Here is a 24190-nt window from a genome sequence, read left to right on the forward strand (position 1 = left end):
TGACAGCCCCATTACTCGGCAGTTTATAGAGATCTCAGCAGTTCAGCTCATAAATGGGAGTGTGACTTGCAGGAGTCACAGGACTAAAGCTGCCTTTGGGTCATTTGGTGTTTTTAAATTAGAGCTTTGTGCCTCTCCAAGGGCCCGAGCCCAATTCAGAAATGATTACCAACAGGGTTGGGTGCATTTGCTTGCAAACAGCAAGCAGCCATGAAGTCATCCAAGTTAATAGCAGTCAGGAGCCACTCTGACTCATAAGTGACCACATGGATTAGAGACTAAATGATACTGATAAATGTGTGAGGAAGCACTCCAGCCCATTCTTATCCAGCAAGGTGAGAAGCTACCATGAACACTCTTTAGAGGACTGGGTACTTTCATCCTGTTGTCCTGGCTGCCTAAGCATTGAGGACCGCTACTCAAGGAGACCAGGGATGGAGGGGAAGGAGCTTATGGTAATGAGGATAGCAACCTGAGACAACCAGGTGTGGTCTGGAGGACCAGGGCAGCAGCATCACCTGGGAGTGTGTTAGAAATGCAGAATCCACTGAATCAGAATTTCTGGGAATGGGGTTCAGAAACGTGCGTGTGTATTAGCCCCAATGCTCAGTCAGTTCAAGATGCTTTACTTGTTATTAAGTGTAATTAAGCTCACATCTATATTCCAGCTGAAGACCCAGGGCAGGCTAACATCAGCTAACAGGAAAACAGAAGAGCAAGTTCTTAAGTTATTATGCTGTTTACACTTCCACAGTCAATGTTAATCACCCCTTCATTTAACTAGGGCTCCCTTCACAGCCCAGGGGATGGTACCCAGCAGTCACTAAGGAAACCTTTAAGTTTCTGTGAATATCCTTCACCTTGCATTTCCCAGGCCAGACCCAAAGTGAGTCATCAGTATGGGGACTTTTTTTCTTTGAAATGGATGACGCATCCCTCCATGGGGAGATAGCCCGTGAATTGGGGATTCACTCGTGTTGTTACTTGAGCAGCAAAACCATGTTCCTTCAGCTTTTTCACAGAACTGTTCTCCAGGCATTTATTAAAAGCTCAGTGTGTGTTCCCACCCTGCAAATGAGAAGAGCTCCCAGTTACTGCACCACAGAGTAGAGAAAGGTATGATTAATGCCAAGCCGGTTGCCTGGCCCCTCAGACATACTGTCAGATAATGCACATAAGCGTCAGACACACGTATGTGTGTGCTTGATGCCAAACCGTTTCCCAGAAGGTCCAGCTCCAGGGGATCCCTCCAGGGGCCGAGTGCCCCCTTCCCTCTGTCTCCTCAGCTGGGGTTGACAGCAGTTCTCAGTTCAGTTCAGTCGCTCAGTAGTGTCTGACTTTGTGACCCCATGGATGCAGCACACCAGGCGTCCCTGTCCATCACCAACTCTTGGAGCCTGCTCAGACTGATGTCCATCATGTTGGTGATGCCATCCAACCATCTTATCCTCTGTCGTCCCCTTCTCCTCCTGCCGTCAATCTTTCTCAGCATCAGGGTATTTTCCAGTGAGTCAGCTCTTCATATCAGGTGGCCAAAGATTTGGAGTTTCAACTTCAGCATCAGTCTTTCCAATGTATATTCAGGACTGATTTCCTTTGGGATTGACTGGTTTGATCTCCTTGCAGTCCAAGGGACTCTCAAGAGTCTTCTCTAACACCACAGTTCAATTCTTCAGTGCTCAGCTTTCTTTAAGTCCAACTCTCACATCTATACATGACTACTGGAAAAACCATAGCTTTGACTAGAAGGACCTTTGTTGAAAAAGTAATGTCTCTGCTTTTAAACATGCTATCTAGGTTGATCCTAGGTTTTCTTCCAAGGAGCAAGCGTCTTTTAATTTCATGGCTGCAGTTACCATCTGCAGTGATTTTGGAACCCCCAAAAATAAAGTCTGTCACTGTTTCCACTGTTTCCCCATCTATTTGCCACAAAGTGATGGGACAGGATGCCATGGTTTTTTGAATGCTGAGTTTTAAACCAACTTTTTCACTCTCCTGTTTCACTTTCATCAAGAGGCTCCTTAGTTCTTCTTTGCATTCTACCATAAGGGTGGTATCATCTGCGTATCTGCAGTTATTGATATTTCTCCTGGAAATCTTGATTCCACCTTGTGCTTCATCCAGCCCAGCATGAGGTGGCCAAAGTATTGGAGTTTCAGCTTCAGCATCAGTCCTTCCTAAATAAGTTAAATATACAGCCCTTCCTTCTGTCTCCTGAGCTGGGGTTGATAGCATTTCTCAATCCCCCTTAAATCTCTCTAGGTAAATATGAAGGGAACCAGTTTCTTCATCTATACCAGACATTGTTCAAGACCTTTTATGAATATTAATGATGGCTAACCATTTAGTACTTAGAGAATGCCAGGCTCCACATGGACTTACGCAGCCACGGTGCCTGCTGTGGCGAGTCTCCTGACTTTCTCTCAGCCCATGTCACGGTAGGGGACCACGGCCCAGAAGGGTGAGTAACTTTGCCCACAGTCCCCGGCTGGTAGGCGGCAGAGTCAGGGTTCGCGTACAGGCAGCTCAGCCGCAGAGCGTCCCATCTCAACCACAGTTCTTCCCATTATCTCTGAAGCCCCAGTGTCTCCTTTAGATCGCGCTCTCTCTCCATTTTTCAGGTGTAAAAGTGGAGGCCCCGAAAAGGAAAATAACTCACCCAGTGTTCCACAGCTGAAAGGGACTGGTTTCTGACTCCATCCCACGTCTGAGTCATCCTGGTCTTGCCCAAACCCTCTACTCCCTGCATTCCTGCTTCTGAGCTGGGTGCGGAAGCATCCATGCGCGTGGCTTAAAGGAGGTCCCCTCCTGCTGCCGGTAGTGGGGCTCTGTGTGCGCAGAGGCTTGACTCGCCAGCCTGGGACACCAAGAGCGGGTACTGAGTTCAAAACTCTTACTGAAGGTTGATCTTCTGATCTGTGCTTCTGCTTCAGAACCCTTCATGGCAACGACATCTCCAGTGTTCCCGAAGGCTCCTTCAATGACCTGACATCTCTTTCCCATCTGTAAGTAGCCCTGTTTCTCCCCCTCATGCACCTGCTCAAAACAGAGAAGACTGTAATGCCAGGGATGATAGATGTCACTGTTACCACCTCAGTGGGATTCTTTCCGTGTGTACAGAACGTGTTTTATTTACAGAAATGTTCCCACACTGTGTACCTTGTGTGTTCCCGGCTTCAGATGCCTTCCTGGGCATCATCATCAATTATGTAAACAATATAAATGTTTAATAAGAATGAACATAAAACTCTTACTATGTGCTCAATGCTTTAAATGGATTATCTCATATATTTCTTATAGCAAATAAGGCATTTTTATCCCATTATGAGACATGGTGAAACTGAAGTTAAGAAAGCTGAAGGCCTGGTCCAGGGGGTGCACAGCTAGTAGGTGGCAGAGACCTGGTGCAAATCCAGGTTTGCCTTGATACCGAAACACAGATGCTCTCTGAACTCAGTGTCAGGCAGCCCCTCCCATTTCACACAGGAGATACTGAGGCCCCTAAACATTAGGTATGCATCTCTCTCCCAGTGAACATGTTTGAGTTTGTATATCGACTCTCTGTATATTTAATTATTTTCATATTGTGCATATATACAATACTGATATATTACATATGCATATTATAAAATATTCAAAAACTAGAAAATTAAAAGTGAAAGTCACTCAGTCGTGTCTCCCTCTTTGCGACCCCATGGACTATATAGTCCATGGAATTCTCCAGGCCCAAATACTGGAGTGGGTGGTCTTTCCCTTCTCCATGGGAACTTCCCCACCCAGGGTTCAAACCCAGGTCTCCCACATTACAGGTGGATTCTTTACCATCTGAGCCACAAGGGAAGCCCAAGAATACTGGAGTGGGTAGCCTGTCCCTTCTCCAGCAGATCTTTCCAACCTAGGAATCAAACCAGGGTCTCTGCATTGCAGGTGGATTCTTTACCAACTGAGCTATCAGGGAAGCCCAGAAAAGGCTATGATTAAAACTCAGTGGAAGTTTTCGTGTTTTCTTCCCAGACAGCACTTTGGAGGTATCTGCACTGGAGGTGTCTTTCTTTGGAGGCTTCCCTCCCCTACATTTTGAAGCTGAGTGCTACAGGGGAGGAAAAATTTCCTTATACCCTCTTTGGTTCTGTGACCAGCCTGACATAAGACACATTAACAGGAGAAAAGCATACAAATCATTTAATAATTTTATGTGTACATGGGAGTCTTCAAAAGGAAATTGAAAATCCAAAGATACCATTGAGCCCCAAAGTTGATTTGTCCATGCTGTATGGTTTGTGGGATTTTTAGTTTTATAGTTGCCCAGCTAGGGATTGACCCTGGGCCCACAGCCGTGAGAAAGCAGAGCCCTAACAAGTGGACCACCAGAGAATTCCTGTATCTGTTTTTACAGAAAGAATGATACAGTGTGGGGCTATAACAAGACAAAGGGCTTCCCTGGTGGCTCAGTGGCAAAGAATCCACCTGCCAGTGCAGGAGATGCAGGAGATGGGGATTCGATCCCTGGGTTGGGAAGATCCCCTGGAGGAGGGCCTGGCCACCTACCTAGTATTCTTGTCTGGAAATTCCCATGGACAGAGGAGCCTGATGGGCTATAGTCCAAGGCGTCGCAAAGAGTCAGACACAACTAAGTTACTCTGCATCCATGTAACAAGACAAAGGGCTTGGGTGAGAGGCAGTAAGTCATGGGACAGTGACTAGGAAATATTTTAGTAGGTTTGTTTGTACAGATCCATTCTGGTGTCAACTCCCAGTCTCTAGTGATAAGAATATTCTTTTCTTTCTAGTGCAGGGAGGGTACCTTTCTCATAGGAAATATGACCTGCTTTTAGGCAGAAGCAGCATCTCGTGTTTCTTAAGTGCCTTCAGCTCAAAACAGTCACTAGCCAACACAGCGTATTTGAAGCTGGCATCCTCTGAGCCCCTTTTGGCGGTCTGAAGCTGCTTCCTAGGTTGCTGGGTATCAGAACCTTCTCTCCGAGTATATCCTCCAGTGCACCCTTTAGTGGGGCAGGAGAGCCAGGTAATCAATGGCAGGAGGCCCAGGAAGCCTCCCGGGGTGAGTTGAGGATGGGGTCTCACCAGGGTAGGTGAGACCAAGCCTCAGAGAGGGGAGGGCTTGTGTGGGGGTGAAACATCTTCAGGGATTGGAGATACAGTCTGGAGCCATTGACTTCACCCCAGTGGGAATAATGTCTTTGCTGGCCCTTCTGTTGGACACCCCCAATCTAGGCAAAGTCTAAATATTCTACTTTTTCAAGGGACCAAGACTTCGGAGCCTATGGGCCAGGCTGGGCAGGGGACCCTGATTTCCTGCTCTGCCTCCTAGGGCACTGGGAACCAACCCACTCCACTGTGACTGCAGCCTCCGTTGGCTGTCAGAGTGGGTGAAAGCTGGGTACAAGGAGCCTGGCATCGCCCGCTGCAGTAGCCCTGAGCCCATGGCTGACCGACTTCTGCTCACCACGCCCACCCACCGCTTCCAGTGCAAAGGTAGGTACTGACCCACCCCTCCACCCATCTCTGTGCGCCCCCCACCCCAGCCCCCGCAGGGTCTGCTCTGTCTCCAACAGCCCATCAGAGCTAGGCATCTCAACAAGTGTGACTTCTAAAACCATTGTCCCATTTCTTCTGTGGGCCACACAAAGACTCAGATGCTGAAACCAGTGTCGACCTGCACCTTAGTGTCCATTTGTCATTTGTTCCCCTAAATCCCTGCTGCTGTTTCTGTGTGTTCCTCATTGATTTCTTACTCTACCTATTTTTGCATAGTAGGGAAAATCTTTAACCTGAATTTTTTTACCCAGCATTCTTAGAGCATAAGCATTTTCCCATCTTACTGTAGCATCCTCTGATCTCTTGAGATTTCGATTGACTGCTTGATTACCATGATGACAAACTACTGCTAGCTTCCTATTCTACGGCAGGCACTCTGTTAAGCAGTTTTTCGAGTATCATTCATTTAATTCTCACTTTGCGTGGAGTCATTTAATTCCCCAAAATGAGAAACCTGAGGCTTACTGAGGTTCGTTGACTTCTCAAGATTACACAGTTAAGAGAATTCCAGGGCTTTCTGATTCCAGAGCATGGTCTTGATCACCAAGCTGTGACACTCCACCATAACTCCACAGGGACTTTAACCAGTTCCTGAGTTTGAACTTTTAGAGTATTTCCCATTTTTTTCCTTACCATGGCTGCATAAAAGTCTGTCTCTATTTAAAATTACGTCCTTAGATAAGATTCAGAGAACAGAAATTACTGAGCCAAAGTATACGATCATTACAGAGGTCTTCACATTTATTGCCAAATTGATTTCCAGAAAGAGTTGTAACCAATTTTCACTCCCAGTAGCATCGTTGGAGTACATTTTTCATCAGACCCTTGTATCATTTTATTTTGTAATCATTGCTAATTCAATAGGAAAAGTATTATATACGTTTATATTTTGCCTTTGGTTATTGGGGGAACTTTTTTTTTTTTCCAAAAACTTACTTTCCATTTATACTACAGATTTGTCTGTTAAAGTCCTTTGCTTATCTCCTAAGTCTCAATATTTATTTCGATTTACAGATATACTTTATCTCTAAAACTTCATTATGTCCCTGGAACACACTGTCTCTCTAGAACAGACAGTGTCCCTGTTCTTCAGTGAAGCCGAGATTGAGCCAACTGGCACTGGTTCTCAGTCAGGCCACTCTGGTCACCCCACCCACAAATGGTCAGACTCACCCTGGGGTCAGTCTCAACCCAGTCTCCAAATTGATGACTGTTACCTCAGGATACCTAAAAGTCCTGACATGAAACATGGCATGACTGTCCAGGGTTCTGTCAACGCTGGCAGCAGCGGTGGCACAGCCCCTGTTCAAAGCTCTGTGCAGGGACATGGCCTCCCTGCTTCCAGCCCTGATGGCCAAGGAGAACAGGGCATGGTTGATACTGTCATGGATGCAAAATATACTTGAGCCAGTTGGCCATCGTCAGCACCGTTGCTGTGTCTTCCAGGGCTATTTCTTACCTTTCCTGCCGACTCAAGGGCTCTGAAAGGAGGACTTCCTGTGTATGCCTTTGGCGCAGGGTCTATGCCCTCTTTAGCCTGGCACAGACTATTCCGTGGGGAAAGGTGTTTGAGGAAGGAGGAATGGGAGGTCCCAGTGGAGTCTGGGTCTGGAGCTTCCCGAATATAAAAAGATACACAAGGGGTTTCTAATTATGGTGCATTGTTTGCAGATTAGCACCAAAATCGGATCAGGCTAATTACAGTAATTGATTTGACTGCGAAGTGCTTCTGAATGATGTCCCGCTGTGATTTTTTTCCTCTCTGGACAATGACTGAATTAATGGGACTCTAGCTGGACTGGATGCGCTGGCTGGAGAGGGCCAGCTGCTGTCTGGACAGAGATGAGGAGAGCCTGTGGCTGACCGAGGAAGGAGCCAGGGCAGAGGAGAAGGGAGGGGTGGCAGTGAGCCTACCGGGGGCCCGCCTGCCAACTCTCTGTGGTTTGCCGTCAGGGCCAGTGGACATCAACATTGTGGCCAAGTGCGATCCCTGCCTCTCCAGCCCATGCAAGAACAACGGCACATGCAGCCAGGATCCGGTGGAGCGGCACCGCTGCGCCTGCCCCCATGGCTACAAGGTACACAGGCCACCCCCACCTTCCAGCTGCTGGGGGGCGCTGCACCCTGCTGACCACCCCTTCTCCAAGGACGGTGGATAAGTCCACTTTACAGCTCACCCCAAAGCAGTGTTTGTCAGCAAACCGCAGAACTGGTGGGGCCTTCCCAGTGGTATCACATCCACGCCCATCACAGAGGACCACGTAGTCTTTTTTTTTTCCTTCAGTTTTTTGGGGTTTTTTCCTCCAAAGTTTAAACTTTTTATTTTGTATTGGGGTATAGCCAATTAACAATGTGATAGTTTCAGGTGAAGCAAAGGGACTCAACCATACATACACGTGTATCATTCTCCCCCAGAGCTTGAACGTGGGCAGATTGAGTCTCAAGAGCTAATTTGCCTCCAATTAGAGACATCCCTTGAACCCACCACCATCGTGACTTCTTACATGGGGATTCCTGAGTCTCCCCCACCCCCTGACCCCTCTCTGCTCTCCGAACAACCAGTCCTGAAAGCACTGGTTCCAGCTTGAGGAGGTTTAGGGATGGGAATTAACAGGCCTACAGACTGCCAAGCCAACCTTCCCTGTTGTCAGGCCCAGCTCAGACAAGCCAGGGATGGACATTTCAGCTCTCCTGTCCTCCCTGGAGACCCAGGCTAATTCCAGAATAACCCTTGCCTCCTTCCTCCTCTCCCTGCCATATCTGGAGCACATTAACCTCTGGAGAAAATGGAAGAGGTCCTACACACTCTGCTTGGCACTTTATTCATCTTTTCCTCTGTGAGGAAGGACTTATGAATTCTCACTTTGCAGACATGGAAACTGAGCCTCAGACTTGTTGAGACGGCTTGACTCAGTGTCCCAAGCTTGTAAGCATCGGTTGGGTTTGGACCCAGGGCTGCATGATTCCTGAGCCTGCCCCCTTTCCCCTGGAGGGTTTCCTGGATAGCTGAGCCCTTCAGCGTGCCAGCAAAGCCATGACTGGGTCCTCTTCCCCACAACCCTCCCAACTTCCCAGATTCCAGCATCCCAGGGCCCCCATCGGAAGGCTCTAAGCGAGCCGAGAGTCTGTAGACAGTACCCAGCCTGTCTGATGCGTACACCTGGTCCAAGCTGAGTGGGAGGGAGATGGCAGCCCTGGTCTTCTGTCCCCAGGGGGGTCTGTGGGAATAGTGACAAGCTTGACAGGCAGACTGGCTCTGGGCAACAGGCCTCCGGGGTGACTTTCTCCACTGTAGCCATGCCTCCAGTAGACAGCGTCAGAGTGCCATCTATGGGCCTGAGACAAGACAGCCAAAGGATTTCTCTGAAGCTGGGCAGACAGCCCTCCCTGCCCAGGCAGCCAACCCCAGACACACACACACATAAGGTGGTCCCAGACACACACACACTTACATACATGTGCTCAGTCGCTCAGTTGTGCAGCCATTTCCAGGACCTCAAACTCAGGGTGGTCCTAGACTCATGCCCCCCCACACACACATATACATATTACATACATGTGCTTAGTCACTCAGTCATGTCTAGCTCTTTGTGACCCCATAGACTATAGCCTGCCAGGCTCCTCTGTCCATTGAATTTTCCAGGCAAGAAGACAGGGGTGGGTTACCATGCCCTCCTCCAGGGGATCTTCCCAACCCAGGGATCAAACCCATGTATCTTATGTCTCCTTAGTTGGCAGGCAGGTTCTTTACCACTGAACCACATATGTATACATATCATAGGGGAAGACTAGAAATTAAGCAGACATGCTCCAGAGACCTGGATCCTCAAATTCCCTTATATTCAATGGAGAAAGCTCAGGCTGTGGATTTACACTGCTCAGCAGGTGTGGATCCCAGCTTGTCGTTTCCTAGTTGTGTGGTGATAACCCTAGGCTTCCCATCTGCTAACTAGGATAAGACCTGTCCCAGAGTCTTGCTGTGAGAATCAGATGTACACATGCAGTGTACCTAGAACAGTACCCAGCATTCAGTAAGTACTCAATAGCTGATATATGGCTGCCTTTTACCTTCATCCTACATGCCAGTCCATAATGCCAGGGTGGTGGCTGTCGGGAACAGGTGGTTTCACCGGGGATTCTCAGTTTGTGACACTGAACTCTCAAGGAGTGTCTGCTGCTTTCCTAGAGCTGTGACATGTATATTTATACATCCCCAGTTCCGTTCATGTATAGTCATCTTTTTAAGCATCAACTATGCACCAGGCACCTGGACCTCATGCATTTATTCCTTCCTCTGCTATTTAGAATCACCTTGTGAGATGGGTGGTGTCATCCCTGTGTTAAAGATAACTACTTCACACTCTTGAGTGTCACTTCCCTCACTTTAAAGTTGGCCTGAGTCTGACAGTACTGGAGCCAGGTTCAAAGCCCCAGGCTTCTTTCCATCACACTTGAGGACAATGTGAAGCTTGCCTGGCCCTCGGTGTCAGAGCAAAGAGTGCACCCCTGGGGTTCCTGCAGGATACTACTATGTGTTTGGGTTTTGCTTATAAGATCCTGAACATCTTGTCAATTTTGGAAAAATTTGAACAGAGATTTTGATGTTTAGGAAGTTGAAGGGCCCAGGCAGGTATAGAGTACATGCTGCTGCTACTGCTCATGGTGACAGGATGCTGGTGATAGCATGATTCTGGTGGTGCTGACCATGATAGCACTGTTAGCAGCTAACTTTTACTGAGTGCTTACTGACTGCTGACAGTGTACTGAACAAGCTACGTGCATTATCCCGCATAGTCCTCATCAAAGCCTTAGGAGGCCAGTCCTAAAGTGACCTCATTTTACAGTTGAGAAAACAGGACATAGTAGGTGAGCAAGCCAGGATTCAAAGCTCAAAGTCAACTGATTCCAGAATCCATGCCCTCGGCCAGTACATTCACTGTTCATTGGCAAGCGCCATGACAGCAGGGGCTGCAGATGAGGGTCCTTGGCCATTTATAACCTGCCTGAATCTCCAGGACAGGAAAATACACAGGGTGGTGATGAAAAGAATACCACCGGGACCCTCTGGAGCCTGCCTCTACCTGACACGACCTTGGACAGCTCTGGTTCTCCTCCCCACCTGTCTCAGGCTCCTCAAGAGTAAAATGCAGGAGACTGAACCAGAGGGGTCCCTTAATCGCATATTGATCACACTCTTTTTGGTTACGCCTGCTTTCCTTTCTCCCAGAAGAGTGATTGGCATAGTAGTTCTGGGTGAATTGCTAAGATGACAACAGTCACCAGACAGGTGCAAAACGAAGGTCAAACTTCAAGAACTTATCTAGCTCTTCCCAGAGATCTCCATGTTTCCAGTGACTAGTAAGTGACCTTGAGAAGCCACAGTATTATAGAAATAGCATGGCAGCCACTGCTGAATGTTTAGTAGCAGCTGCTGTACATCTGTTATCGGAGAAGGCAATGGCAAGCCACCCCAGTACTCTTGCCTAGAAAATCCCATGGATGGAGGACCCTGGTGGGCTGCAGTCCATGGGGTCGCTAAGGGTTGGACACGACTGAGCGACTTCACTTTCACTTTTCACTTTCATACATTGGAGAAGGAAATGGCAACCCACTCCAGTGTTCTTGACTGGAGAATCCCAGGGACGGGGGAGCCTGGTGGGCTTCCGTTTATGGGGTCACACAGAGTCGGACACGACTGAAGTGACTTAGCAGCAGCAGCAGCTGTACATCTGTTTTAATGCCAGGTCCCTGAGAAGCAATTTAAGTGCATTATCTCACTTAATACTCTTAACTGTCCTCTGAAAGAAGGACAGTCTCTTTTGATAGATGAGGAAACCCAAGCTCACCCACCCAGGGAGCACATTCGCTAAACCCAGAACCCAGCTCTCTCTTGCTGCAGAGACTATACTAAGCCCTCCACTAGTAACTGACTCTCTGTAGCCCCACTCTTATCACCTGTAAATGGGAATAACCATACGGACTGCAGAGCTGTTGTAAGGATGAAAAGGGGTCACATGTGTCTTGGCCTGCCTCAGTACCAGCATTCAGTAGACACTTAACAAAGCATAACTCTTACCATGATTCTAAGATTTGAGAACATAAAATAGAAATTTTGGCTGATGTTTTTGCAGCCATTTAGCTTCATGCATATGTGTTCAGTGTCTCAGAACAGTGCTTCTCACACTTTGTTGTACAGGGACTACCTGAAGCCCTTGTTAACGTGCAGGCTCTGATTCATTAGATCTGAGATCGGGTCTGAGACTGTGCGTGTCTAACAAGCTTCCGGGGTACACCAGGCTGGTAGGCCAAGGGCCACACTTTGAGTTGCAAGGTCTTAGAGCCGCCCTGCTGGCCCATCTCAGGAACAGGACTCCGTGCAGTTAGTTGTTTCCAAGGTCCTGTAAAGGAGCCTAGGAGGCCTGGCCAAGTCCCAGTCCCAGCTCTGCCACACACACACACCGGAGGGAGGGGGTCATGGGAGATAACAAAGAACATTACAGATCTAGTGGTTTCAGCAAAATGAGGCTCAAGAGAGTGGAACTAAGCTAACTGGCCAGGTGTTAACAATGATTGTCTCTGAAGAACCTGTGAATGATAGAAACCCCCACCTCTGGGCCCAGGCACCACATTACCAAATGCAGGCTCTGCTTCCTGGATTCCAGTGCCCTGTGACATCAGGGACTAGAGGAGACACCACCTCCACTCCTGCCCCCACCCCAGGGGAGGAATCCCCCGGGGAGCCCCGGGTACTGGCAAGTCCCCAGAGCAAAGACACTGTCCCAGGCAGGGATCAAGGAGGCCATGCCTTGACCTGCTCAGGGTTCTCCTGTGCTGCAGTCCAGGCCCATTTATCCACCAACACACAGACACACACACACACAACACATACCTGAACTATTTAGTTGTTGCTATTTAGGCGCTAGGTGGTGCCCTACCCTTTGCCACCCCATGGACTGCAGCCCACCAGGCTCCTCTGTCCATGGGATTCTCCAGGCAAGAATACTGGAATGGGTAGCCATTCCCTTCTCCAGGGGATCTTCCAAACCCAGGGATCGAACTCAGGTCTCCTGCATGGCAGGTGGATTCTTTACCATCTGAGTCACCGGGGAAACCCAAAAATCTATCTCACACCCCCGTAATCATCATGATCTGTATCTGAATAGCTTTTATTTATGGAGCTACTGTACTTGCCAGGGTCAGGTGCCTTAGATGAGTGTGATTTCTAATCATCTGTTAAATCCATACAATAGGTATTATTATTGCCATTTTACAGATAATGAAAACAAGTCTCAGAGAGAACTGGTAATTTACTCAATTTAGCAGCAGCAGCCAGACCAGCGTGTGTGCTTAGATCTGCGTACCTGCAGAGCCTGTGCTTTGAGAGAGGCACTTTGTAAGTGCCCAGCGAGCAGTTCCCAGAACTGGCTTTGGACTGGATGTCTGGGTTCAGCTGTGCTGGTTCCACATACTGCTGTGCAATGGTGGACATATTGCCTCACTTTCCAAGTGCATCTTCCCTCTCAGTAAGAATAAGGGCAATAACAACCACACCCATATAGTAGGGGTGTTATGAACATTTAGGCACCATTGTGAATGTGAAACTCAGCATGAGTCCTGGAACAGAAACCGTACTCCGAACATGGGAGTGAGGATGAGCACTGCAGTTTCCATTGACACACGGGCTTGCCAAAAGGGATCTCTTGTTGCTCGGGTTTAGGATAAGCCCAGATCCCACCCCAGATCACCTCCCCTCCGAGAAACCTCTGACGGGCCCTTTAACTGTGCCAGGCACGAAAAGCAGCGGACAGACGCAGCCCTGCCTTCCCGACTGCTGGAGGCGGGACCTGAGGCTGCAGCGCTGAGGCAGTGGGAGAAGGCAGAGCACAGCAGGGTCCAGCCAGGAAGCCCAGTGCCTCTCGTTGCGGGCACGGGCAGCAGTGGCAGAGCGGGAAGGAGGGTTTTCTCGGGCAGATGGCGAGCAGGTGGTGTGGCGGTGGGAGGGCGCCCGTGATGGAGCCTGCCTGTCCCTGCGCCCACACTGAGCCCACAGCCCAGAAGCAAACGCAGCAGACATCCTCCCCAGGATCGCACAGGTTGTCCAGGGAACCGGCTGCCAAAACCTGGGTGCAGTGCTGGTCCGTCGGTGCCATGGGAGAGGCTGGTGGCAGAGAACTGAGACTGGTGCGACTCCCTGGGTCGGAGGCCTGTCTCTGCGGCGCCTTCGCCCTCGTGTTCTCCTCCCGGACATGCTCTTCCCCACCTGCACACAGTTGGCACCTTCTTAGCTCACATATCCCCTTCACGGTGCCTGGTACAGAGGAATCCCACTCTGCCCAAAATTTCTCTCACAGGGGGTCTTGGGGTAGCCTGCCATCAGGATCACCCGCAGAACTTAAGAGCAAATAGCAACACCCCTGCTCTGTCTGGACCAATCAGAGACAACTCCCGGGGGGCTTGTCACCTTAGGGGCAGGGTCTGTGGACCGCACTTCGCCATAGTCTACACTCCAAGTTGTAGACTGCAGTTATGCCTCAGTGAGGTTAGTGATGGTACCATCTACAGGCATTCACAGAGTGCCTGCTGTGTGCTAGACGTGTTACGTAATACTGTAAGCACTTCCTTACTGAAAGCTCTAGTTCAGCTCTGGCAACAGCTCTATGAGGTAGGCGTGTAGAAGTTAAAAAGCTAATACAAAGTAAAGGTCAGCCAACCAGGAAGAGGTGAAGCTGGGAGGTGAACCAGCACTTCCTGGCTCCAGAGCCCCTCTCGGCCTGTGGGTTAGGACGCTGAGGAGGGGTTGAAGTCTGGGTAGTGAGGCTGGGGGCCGCGGTCCTGAGCTCGGCACTCCTCCCCCGCGCCACGCACCATGGAGCGACCCAAGGCAGGGGCTCCCTCGGGCTTCCCCTGGGTCACACAGCCAGCTCGCTGGTCCCAGAGCCCCGGGCGACCTCCCCCCTGCCCTCATCGCAGAGGGAACTGGAAAGCCTCCCTCACCACGCGCTTCTCTCTCTCTCCTCAGGGCAGAGACTGCACTGTGCCCATCAACACCTGCATTCAGAACCCCTGTCTGCACGGAGGCACCTGCCACCTGAGCGAGACCCACAAGGGCGGGTTCAGGTAACAGCTCGCCCGGGGCCTCCCGCCTCAGTCTGCCCCGTGACTCTGCGGCAGGCGGAGGAAACCCGGCTCTGCGCCTCCCGTGGGCCCGCACTCCGCCCAGCCCTCGATGTGAAGGACTTGAAGGCTTTGCCTTCCCTATAAGGCAGCTACTCCTCTCCCTCTTGTACAGATAAGGAAGTTAGGGCATTAAAGGGATATATTGTTCATCTGCAGTTACACAGAAAGTGTTCAGACTGACGTCTGAATTCAGGGAGTCTGTCTCCAGAGCCAGGAGGTCTCCAAGGGAAGCTACAGTTGCTGGCTGAAGTCAGAGCAGGATAGGATAATCAATAGCTCAAAAAACCTGCCGGCCTGGAAATTCCACTGTTCTTTCCTGTGTTGATTACATGCTTATTATGTGCCGGGCACTTAACTCTAAATCCCATTTAAATCCTCGCATCCAGTACAGATAGTTCCTGTCCCCGTTTCATAGATGGGGAAACTGAGGCACCGAGGTTGATTTGCTCTGGGTCACATATCCTGACACATTCCTGAGTCTTCCAACCCTGTCTGTTTCCTCCGTGGCATTGAGAGCTCAGGAAGAAAAGAGGTAGAAGCCACCTAGATTTTTTTCTCACCCCTGTCTTTGGAGCTGGCCCTCTGGGCCTCTGCCAAACCTCTGGCCCCTTCCTGCTTCCCACCCACCCCTCGCTGCCTGCTGATGCCCAGTTTCCCGGGCCCTACCCTGGCAAGAGCAGATCAAGGGGAGCGGGCCCATGGGGCACCCCACAAAGAGCCAGGGGGCCAGGCGGCAAAGGAAGGGGCACTGGGTGCCGTGCTGTGTGAGGAGGTCGGAGCACTCAGGTAACAGACAATGAGCGACCACAGGCCCTCTGGCTCTGGCCGGGTTACTATGTGGTCTGTGAAAGAAATTCAGCTTCTGAGCTCTGGGTTCTCCCTGGGGTAGACAGCCGCCCACATATCCATCTGCCAAGTCAGCCCCATCTAACTCAACTCTGGAAAAGCGAAATTCAAGGCAGAGCTCATTTTCCTGCCTGCAGCGGGCCAAACTCTCCCCCACTGAGAGTGGATGTGAGGAGAAGCTACCCGGAGCTCGCGCAGCAGTGGCCACGTGGCCTCCATCAGGAAGCACTCCTCCAGGCCTGGGGAGCCTGACCCCATCCCTGCCCCCAGCCCCGGGACCTGCGTCGCCTACAGGAGGCAGGGGCGCCCCTGCAGGTGTCACTGCCCTCTCTGCAGGGGTGAGGAAGGGTCTGTCTGCACCCTCCATCACCGGGGAAATCCAGATGAACTGGATTGTTTAGGACTCAGTTTTCAAGGAACACAGCCCAGACCTGCGGGATTTGGAAACTGGGATGCAGGGCTCAGGCAGTGAGGCCCTCATCCTGGGATGGCATGGCTTGCGTGGTGTCCCCGCCCCACCCTGCCGCCCGGGGCAGCACCGGGAGGCTGGCCCAGGGAGGGCCCTGTCGGGCGGCTTTGCTCCCGTGTCCCTCCATTCAGTGACCTAGAGTTGCCATAACGGGACCACAGGCTCGAGGGCCTGGAACCAAAGAACGGCTTCTCACACGGCTCAGGAGGTAGGGGCACACTCCCTCTGAAACCCGGGGGGTGGGGGCTCCTTTCTCGCCTTCTAGCTGCTGATGGTTGCTGGAAGTTTCTGGCATTTCTTGACCTGCAGCTGTATCACTGTAGTCTCTGCCTTCAGCTGCACACACAGCCTTCTCCCTGGGTCTGTGTCCACATGACTGGCTTATTTTTTATAAGTCATGTGAGATTAGGGGCCCATGCCACTCCAATGTCACCTCATCTTCAATTAGCACACGACAGCTGCAATGACTCTGTTTCCCAATGAGGTCACATTCCGAGGCTCGGGGGAGAGGGGTTAAGATGTCAACATATCTTTTTGAGGGGACACAATTCAATCCATGACACCTCTGACTAGTCAGAATTCTGGAAGCATCACCTACCTCTTCATCCAGATGCTTCTCCAGTCTTGACGCATTGACTGTCTGCTCACAAAAGAGGCAAAGGCTGGCAGGGTTGGCTGGACAGGAGATGTGACTTGCTGTCTGTTCACACAGCCAACACATTGCTCTTGAGATATCTTTGACATCCCTTCTTCCTTCCTCCCCCAACTTCCACCAGGTTTCCAGTGAGGACAAAAGAGACTTTAACCTCTTTCCCACCCTTGGTCCAGTCCATGAGCAACCTCTGCTCCCTTGACCAGCCCCTTCTTAACCTACTTTGACACAGTCCTAAGAGTCCTAAGTCCTCTCCAGGGAGAGTCAGAGGAAAATAACTCATATCAGGAAAATAGGCAACGCTACGCTATGGTTTAAGATCTTCGGAAACCCGCCCCCGCGTGGCTCTGAAGAAATAACCTTCTTCACGAATGCCCAGGGTGCCTAAGAGAAAAAAGAAGAAAAACAGAAAGGAGTTAGAGTCATTTATTTTGCTCCGTGAAGAGCTGAAGAGCTCAGACCCAAGAATCCTTCTGCCTGCCTTTTGTAGAAAATGTGACCCACTTTTCAGGTCATAGAAAAAAGGACATTAATTTGGATTCTAAGGGAATTCCCTGGTGGTCCAGTGATTAAGACTTGGGCTTTCACTGCCGTGGACCTGGGTTCAATTCCTGGTCAGGGAACTAAGAGACCACAAGCCACATGGTGCAGGGAAAAAAAAAATAGGACCACATAAATCCACTTTCTATTAGTTTAGTTTCAAATGGAGAGAGGCCTGGAATTCTTGATCTGAGCTGGAACGGTCCCTGCAGGACCCTGGTCTCTGACGAGGGGGTGGCCCGCAGAAAGAGTGAGATTCCTGCAGCATTCATTTAAGTTCATTTGATCAGACTCTCATCTTCCACCTGCACCCTCTCAATGCCCCTCGCCCCTTGTCATCTGCCCAGCCTTCATCAATACTGACTGATTTTTTTTCTTACTTATTATCGGGCAGTGCAGCCTGACCCTGGGGCTGTGGCCAAGGCCAGGCAGAGGAGAGGGAAGGAGGTTTGTATCCAAGAGGCTTAATACTGCAGGGGCAAGTGAAGGAATTGTGTCGTGCTGGTCTATAGTGTTTTTAACCAGACTCACCAGAAAGCGTTGGCAGGAAAGGTGTCCTCCCACCCGACCCCCTCATCTTCCAGAAGCAGGAGGGGGCTCCGAAGTAGCCGGGATACATGACAGGGAGAAATGGCATCCCTGAGGGAAGGTTAAGGAGGTGTGTGGTTTTGTCTAGAACAAAATCTAGCTAACGTGTTCTAGTTTTCCTTGTATAATCTCATTTAATGCCTACAACCACCCTGGGGGTAGATAGTACCACCAGTCAACAGATGATGAAACATGGAATTTAACCCAGGAAACCTGGTTGCAAAGCCTGATCTTGGCCACTAAGTCCTGCTCCTGCTCCAGATTAAAAAGCTGCCCTTGAGTCACAAAAAAAAGTACAGTTTGTTATGCTGTTTCTTTCTCTACAAAAGAGACTATGCATAGAACATAGCTGAAGGGTCGCTTAGGAGACAGGGAGGAATTAACACTCTACCACTTCCAGCTTGGGGAGTGGTGAAGGAGCCATTGCCGGTAGGAATTGCCCCCAGGCAAGGCAGCCACCCAGGGCCAGGAGGGCTGTTCATTTAAGTTCATTTGATCAGGGGGCTGTAAAAAATGCCCCTAAGGCTCCTAAAGGTCTTCCTGCTCAGAACTCCAGGCCTTGTGTGCCCCAAGAACAGCCTCAGACTCCCATCCAAGGAGAAACCTGACTGACTGTATTTCCCACCCCCACCTTCCCCTCTGCCGCTCCAACCTCCCCCCCACTCCCTGACCCCACCCACATGTCCCCAAAGCTGCTCCTGCCCTCTGGGCTTCGAGGGGCAGCGGTGTGAGATCAACCCAGACGACTGCGAGGACAACGATTGCGAGAACAACGCCACCTGTGTGGACGGGATCAACAACTACGTGTGTGTGTGCCCGCCGAACTACACGGGTGAGCCCCGACGCCCAGGAGTGGGCTGCTGTGAGGGGCCCTGGGTGGGCTTGTCGCGCATGAGGGGAGACCACTGTGTGCTCAGACAAGTCTGCCTCTGCAGACCCCACAGACTGTGGCCTGCCAGCTTCTGTTCATGGGGCTCTCCAGGCGAGAATACTGGAGTGGGTGGTCATTGCTCTTCCAGGGGTCTGCCCCACCCGGGATCAAACTGGCATCTCTTGCATCGGCCAACATGTTCTTTACCCCTGCACCCGCTGGGAAGCCCACCACTTTCTAGGCTTCCTCCAAAAACTCCACCTCCTTTCCCCCTCTGGACAAAGACTTGAATCAAAAAAAAAAAAAAACAAACCCATAATATGCCCTGAGGAGCGTCCCAAAGACCCCCTCCCTTCGTTCGTCCACCCCTCCCCCACGCCCCCCCACAGGTCACGCCCCCACTTTGAGCTCTCAGCTCTCTGTTCACGCAGTTCGTGTTCGTCCCGTCCTTTGGGAGCCCGGACTCCCCAGTGGTGTCTGAGGCCAGCTGAGAGGCGCCTGCCTTGGGAGCCCGGACTCCCCGGTGGTGTCTGAGGCCAGCTGAGAGGCGCCTGCCTTGTGCTCATGCTTTATTCAGGTCTGAACTGACGGTGGGAGAACGGACGGGGTGGGGGTGCGGGGGAAACACTCACGAAGGCAGTTTCCTGCCTGCATCTGCATTGACCGGGGTGCAGTTCTGACTCACTGTACTTGGTTCCTGAGAATGGGACCTCGAGGTTTCGTCTGTGCCAGAAAATGTCGGAAGTGCCCCACAGAGAACGCACCTCTCCTAGTGTCACTGGCGGAGAAGCAGCACAAGAGGCTTAGAGGGACGCGGGCTCCCTCTGTGGTCTCGAGAAGCAGGGAGGGGTCCGCCTGCCCCCGCCGCAGCAGAGAGCCAGCTCTGGGGCTGTGTCTGCCACGCTTTTCCTCTAGCCACCCTCGGACCGTCCTTCACGCTGCCCTGGGCACACCTGCCCCACACCTCTCTGACTGGAAGCTTGTTTCTCTCCATCACTCTCCACATGGCCTGACTGGGTGGAATGCGAGGAAGTTATCAGTGGTGTGTCTTCCAGGAACTTGACCCCTGCAGGCCTGTCTGACCTCCCACGTTCCGCTTTCTGGTGGTGTGAGTTTTCCAGGGCTTATCGGCAGGCCTTGGGTATTTATGACCTGTTAGGCAAGCCACTCCAGTACTCTTGCCTAGAAAATCCCATGGATGGAGGAGCCTGGTAGGCTGCAGTCCGTGGGGTCGCTAAGGGTCGGACTCGACTAAGCGACTTCACTTTCACTTTTCACACATTGGAGAAGGAAATGGCAACCCACTCCAGTGTTCTTGCCTGGAGAATCCCAGGGACGGGGGAGCCTGGTGGGCTTCCGTCTGTGGGGTCACACAGAGTCAGACACGACTGAAGTGACTTAGCAGCAGCAGCAGCAGGCATTTTTTTGGCCCTGTGAATTTCAAAGGGGATGAAGCCAGAGACCAGAACTTCAAATTCTTTCCATATTTTCTTCTCTGAGAAAACCCATGGGGCTTACTTATCTGTAACAGGTGGACTGCACTGCTAAGCCCTGGCTGCGCCTTCAGGAAACCCCCGAGTTTCCACCAGGTTTTCCCATCATCCCGCTGACAGCTGTGTGTTATAATTGCCTGGTTATCTGTAGATCTGCCCCCCCAACCCAACACACACACACACCGTGGGGGAGGTTGGGATTGGATCACTGCCGTGACCCTAGTGCCTGGTAGAGTGCTACCACAGAGGAGGTGCTCCATAAATGAGTGTGGAATGAAAAACAAATAAGCACAGCCCAAAGTCAGGGGTGGGCTTCCCGGGTGGCTCCGGCAGCAAAGAATCTGCCTGCAGTGCGGGAGACCTGGGTTCAGCCCCTGAGTTGGGAAGATCCCCTGGAAAAGGGAACAGCTACCCACTCCAGTATTCTGGCCTGGAGAATTCCATGGACTGTATAGTCCATGGGGTCGCAAAGAGTCAGACACAACTGAGCGACTTTCACCAAGTCAGGGGTGATTTAGCTGCTGCAGCCCCTGGATAATCAAGTGAAACAGCCAAATGGTAAAGCTCTAACAGTGCCCAAGAGAGGTCCTGGGGTCTTCTTGTGGTCACTGCCAGGGAAATTGAGACAGAGATGCAGAAGAAAGGAGATGCCTAGAGAATAAGTGGCAGGCTCCTGATACCATGGCCTCGTGACCAGGGACTGGATGAACCTGACCTTCTAGCTAGGGCATCCCCCTGTATTCTCCCTGACACCTGGGCTCTCTACCCGCCCCACCAGGTGAGCTGTGTGACGAGGTGATTGACCACTGTCTGCCGGGGATGAACCTCTGTCAGCATGAGGCCAAGTGCATCTCCCTGGACAGAGGATTCAGGTGAGGCTCATTCATGCCTGGCGCCAGGTCTCAAGGATTTGGCTCCAATAGCCTGGGTTTGAGGCAGAAACTCTGGGGTTCCTTCCATATATTTTTTTTTTTTCACTCTCTCTGTTTCTATTACCTGTTTGCTAGCATGTGCTTTTCTGTGCCTCTGACTAGTCACGGTGTAATTCTGTCTGTTTCTTTGTCGGCGTCTTTCTGTATGAGTCTCTGTGTCTGCCCTCCCTGTTCTCTCCTCTCTTGAGAGAGAGAGCGAGCCCCTTTCTCTGACCCCTCCCTAGGTTTCCTTCTCTTCCCTCCCTCCCTCTCTCTCCACACATGTTTTCTTTTTCTTTTTCCTGTTAGAACACTTGAGTTTTATATATTTATTTATTTTAACACCAAAAGCAGCTGATTCACAGTGTCGTGATAGTTCCAGGTGAACAGTGAAGGAACTCAGTCACACATGCACATGTATCCATCCTCCCCCAGAGTCCCCTCCCATCCAGGCTGATACACAACAGTGAGCAGAGTTCTCTGTGATCTACAGCAGGTCCTTGTTGGTTACCCTTTTTAAATATAGCCTATATATTCCCAAGGGCTTCCCTGGTGGCTCAGAGGTTAAAGCGTCTGCCTCCAATGCGGGAGACCCGGGTTCGATCCCTGGGTCGGGAAGATCCCCTGGAGAAGGAGATGGTAACCCACTCCAGTATTCTTGCCTGGAGAATCCCATGGACGGAGAAGCCTGGTAGGCTACAGTCCACGGGGTCACAAAGAGTCGGACACGACTGAGCAACTGAACTGAACGGATATTCCCAAAGTCCTTAACTGTCCCTTCCCTGTGACAACCACAAGTTCACTTTCTAAGTCTGTGAGTCTTTGTTTTAAAAGTTCCTTTGTATCATTTCTTTTTAGATTCCACATATAACAGATGCCATATGATATTTATCCTTCTCTGTCTGACCTACATCACTCAGTATGACAGTCTCTAGGTCTATCCATGTTGCTGCAGATGGCCTTATGTCATTCTTTTTAATGGCTGAATAATACTCCGTGGTGTATATGAAACACGTCTTCTTTATCCAGTCCTCTGTCGGTGGACTTTTAGGTTGTTTCGGCGTCTTGGCTATTGTAAACCGTGCTGCAGTGAACATTGGGATGCATGTATCTTTTAGGGCCAGTTCTCTGGATATATGCCCAGGAGTGGGATTTCAGGTTCATATGGTAGCTCTATTTTTAATTTTTTACAGAACCTTTATACTGTTCTCCATAGTGGCTGTACCAGTCTACATTCTGGCTAACATTGCAGGAGGGTTCCCTTCTCTCCACATCACCTTCAGCATTTATTGTTTGTGGATTTTTTGATGCTAGCCATTCTGACTGGTGTGAGGTGATATATCATTATAGTTTTGCTTTGCATTCCTTTAATAACTAGTGATGTTGGACATCTTTTCACATGCCTATGGACACATGTATCCTCTTTAGAGAAATGTCTGTTCCAGTCTTCTGCCCATTTTTTGAGTGGGTTGTTTTGTTTTGATGCTGTTCAGTCTCATAAGCTATTTGTGAATTTTCGAGACCAGTCCCTCATCAGTCACATCATTTGCAAGTATTGTCTCCCAATCTGTGTGTTGTCTTTTTGGTTTGTTCATTATTTCCTTTTCTGTACAGAAGCTTTTGAGGTTAAGTAGGTCCCATTTATTATTTTTGCTTTTATTTCCATTACTCTGGGAAATGAATTGAAAACGATGTTGCCGTCACCACATCTTTTCTTTCCAGAGCTAGTGTGGTGGAGCCACCCCACAGAGGAAGCAGAGTCCATAGGGTATCTGGTGCCATTCCCCAGATGCAGTCCGCCCTGCCCTCTGGCTCCAGCAAGTCCACCAGCTTGTGTACCTGCGCGTGTTGAGGGGTGGGGGGAGGAGGCAGGGAGTGGGCTCTGACTGGTCCAGCGACATGGCTGCTGGGGCGGTGTCTCCGGGGGAGCAGGAGCACACTCGGGCTGTTCTAAGTGTACACTCAGGAGGAGACAGCAGCTCTAGAGCCTGCAGACCAAATGGCGCCCCTGGGGAATCACCCACCTCCTCCCTCCACTGTCCTTCGTGAAAGTGTGCTGTTGCCTCTTCTGGAGAAGATCCTGAGACCTTCAGGTCCTGGGATTCTCTGACATTGGGAGGGACATCTCAGAACCCATTGGTCAAGAGCACTCTCCTCTCCCTGAAAGTTCCTTTCCACACACCTGCCTCCCCTCCTTCCCAGTGGGCTCTGTCTGCACTGAGTGGGGAAAGTGGGGTCCTCTAACACCAAGGAATCAGGGTTGGGGAATCTGACAGAGACCAGAGCAGCTGTGGGGGGAACCCCAGACAAGCCCTCAGCAAAGACAGCCAACGTGACCCTCACAGCCACCTGCAGAGACAAGGGACGTGGGTCTGGAGCTCGGTGCCTGTGCTTACGAGCCTTGAAAGAGAATTCTGACCAGCCTGTCATCCAGTTGCATCTCCAGCCGCTTCGGGACACAAGCTCAGAGTGCAGTCTAGATGTCCCCAGGAGCTGTCATCACTCATAGTCTGTTCAGCTCTCAACCACGTGGCAGAGAGTTCTCAGACCTGGGAGTGTTGAGACACTGATTTTGTACTGCAAGCTCAGGACTTCATGCAAACCCATGATCTTAGAAAGCCCCCGACATCATGAGGTCATAGGGTCTTAGAACTGTGGACTCAGATTCATGGATTCTCCAAAACTTGTAAACTCTTAGAATCCTAGAATGTAAGAACGATGGTTCCAGTTGTTGCCCCCAGGCAACCCACTGTAGTCACCAAATCCTCACTGTGGTGAGGGGGGTGGGTGGTATAGGAGGTTACTTGTTTCCTCCATCCGAGGCTCTTGCCATGGGCCTAGGGGAGGGAAATTTGATACCACACAAAGGTTTAGACAAGAAGGAATTCCTGGGGCCCTAGATTCGGACCCTGGGTGCTGCTGGCATTCTGAGGAGGGGGAAAGAACCTCCTGGAGTAGAGAGGGAAGCCCTCTACCCTAGGAGGTGAGACTTGAGGTGACCACCAAAGGATGGGTGGCATTGGGATGGGCTGAGAGAAGCCGGGCCCTGCAGGCGGAGCAAAGTCTATGGCAGGTAAGGGTGAC

General features: G+C 50.7%; 1 protein-coding gene across 1 annotated transcript in view; it reads left to right on the top strand.

Annotated features, from left to right (window-relative positions):
• Positions 1-24190, top strand: part of SLIT3 (slit guidance ligand 3) — a 725929-nt gene that overhangs the window by 668088 nt on the left and 33651 nt on the right. Inside the window, exons 24-29 of the mRNA XM_055421786.2 lie at positions 2934-3005; positions 5333-5496; positions 7513-7637; positions 14579-14676; positions 18524-18663; positions 20974-21067. Of these exons, the coding sequence (XP_055277761.2) occupies positions 2934-3005; positions 5333-5496; positions 7513-7637; positions 14579-14676; positions 18524-18663; positions 20974-21067 (693 nt within the window). The remainder of the gene's footprint in view (positions 1-2933; positions 3006-5332; positions 5497-7512; positions 7638-14578; positions 14677-18523; positions 18664-20973; positions 21068-24190) is intronic.

The sequence above is a fragment of the Moschus berezovskii genome, chromosome 18 (assembly GCF_049115385.1).
Source record: "Moschus berezovskii isolate FMDL1 chromosome 18, NW_MosBer_1.0, whole genome shotgun sequence".
In the NCBI taxonomy this organism is placed as follows: domain Eukaryota; kingdom Metazoa; phylum Chordata; class Mammalia; order Artiodactyla; family Moschidae; genus Moschus; species Moschus berezovskii.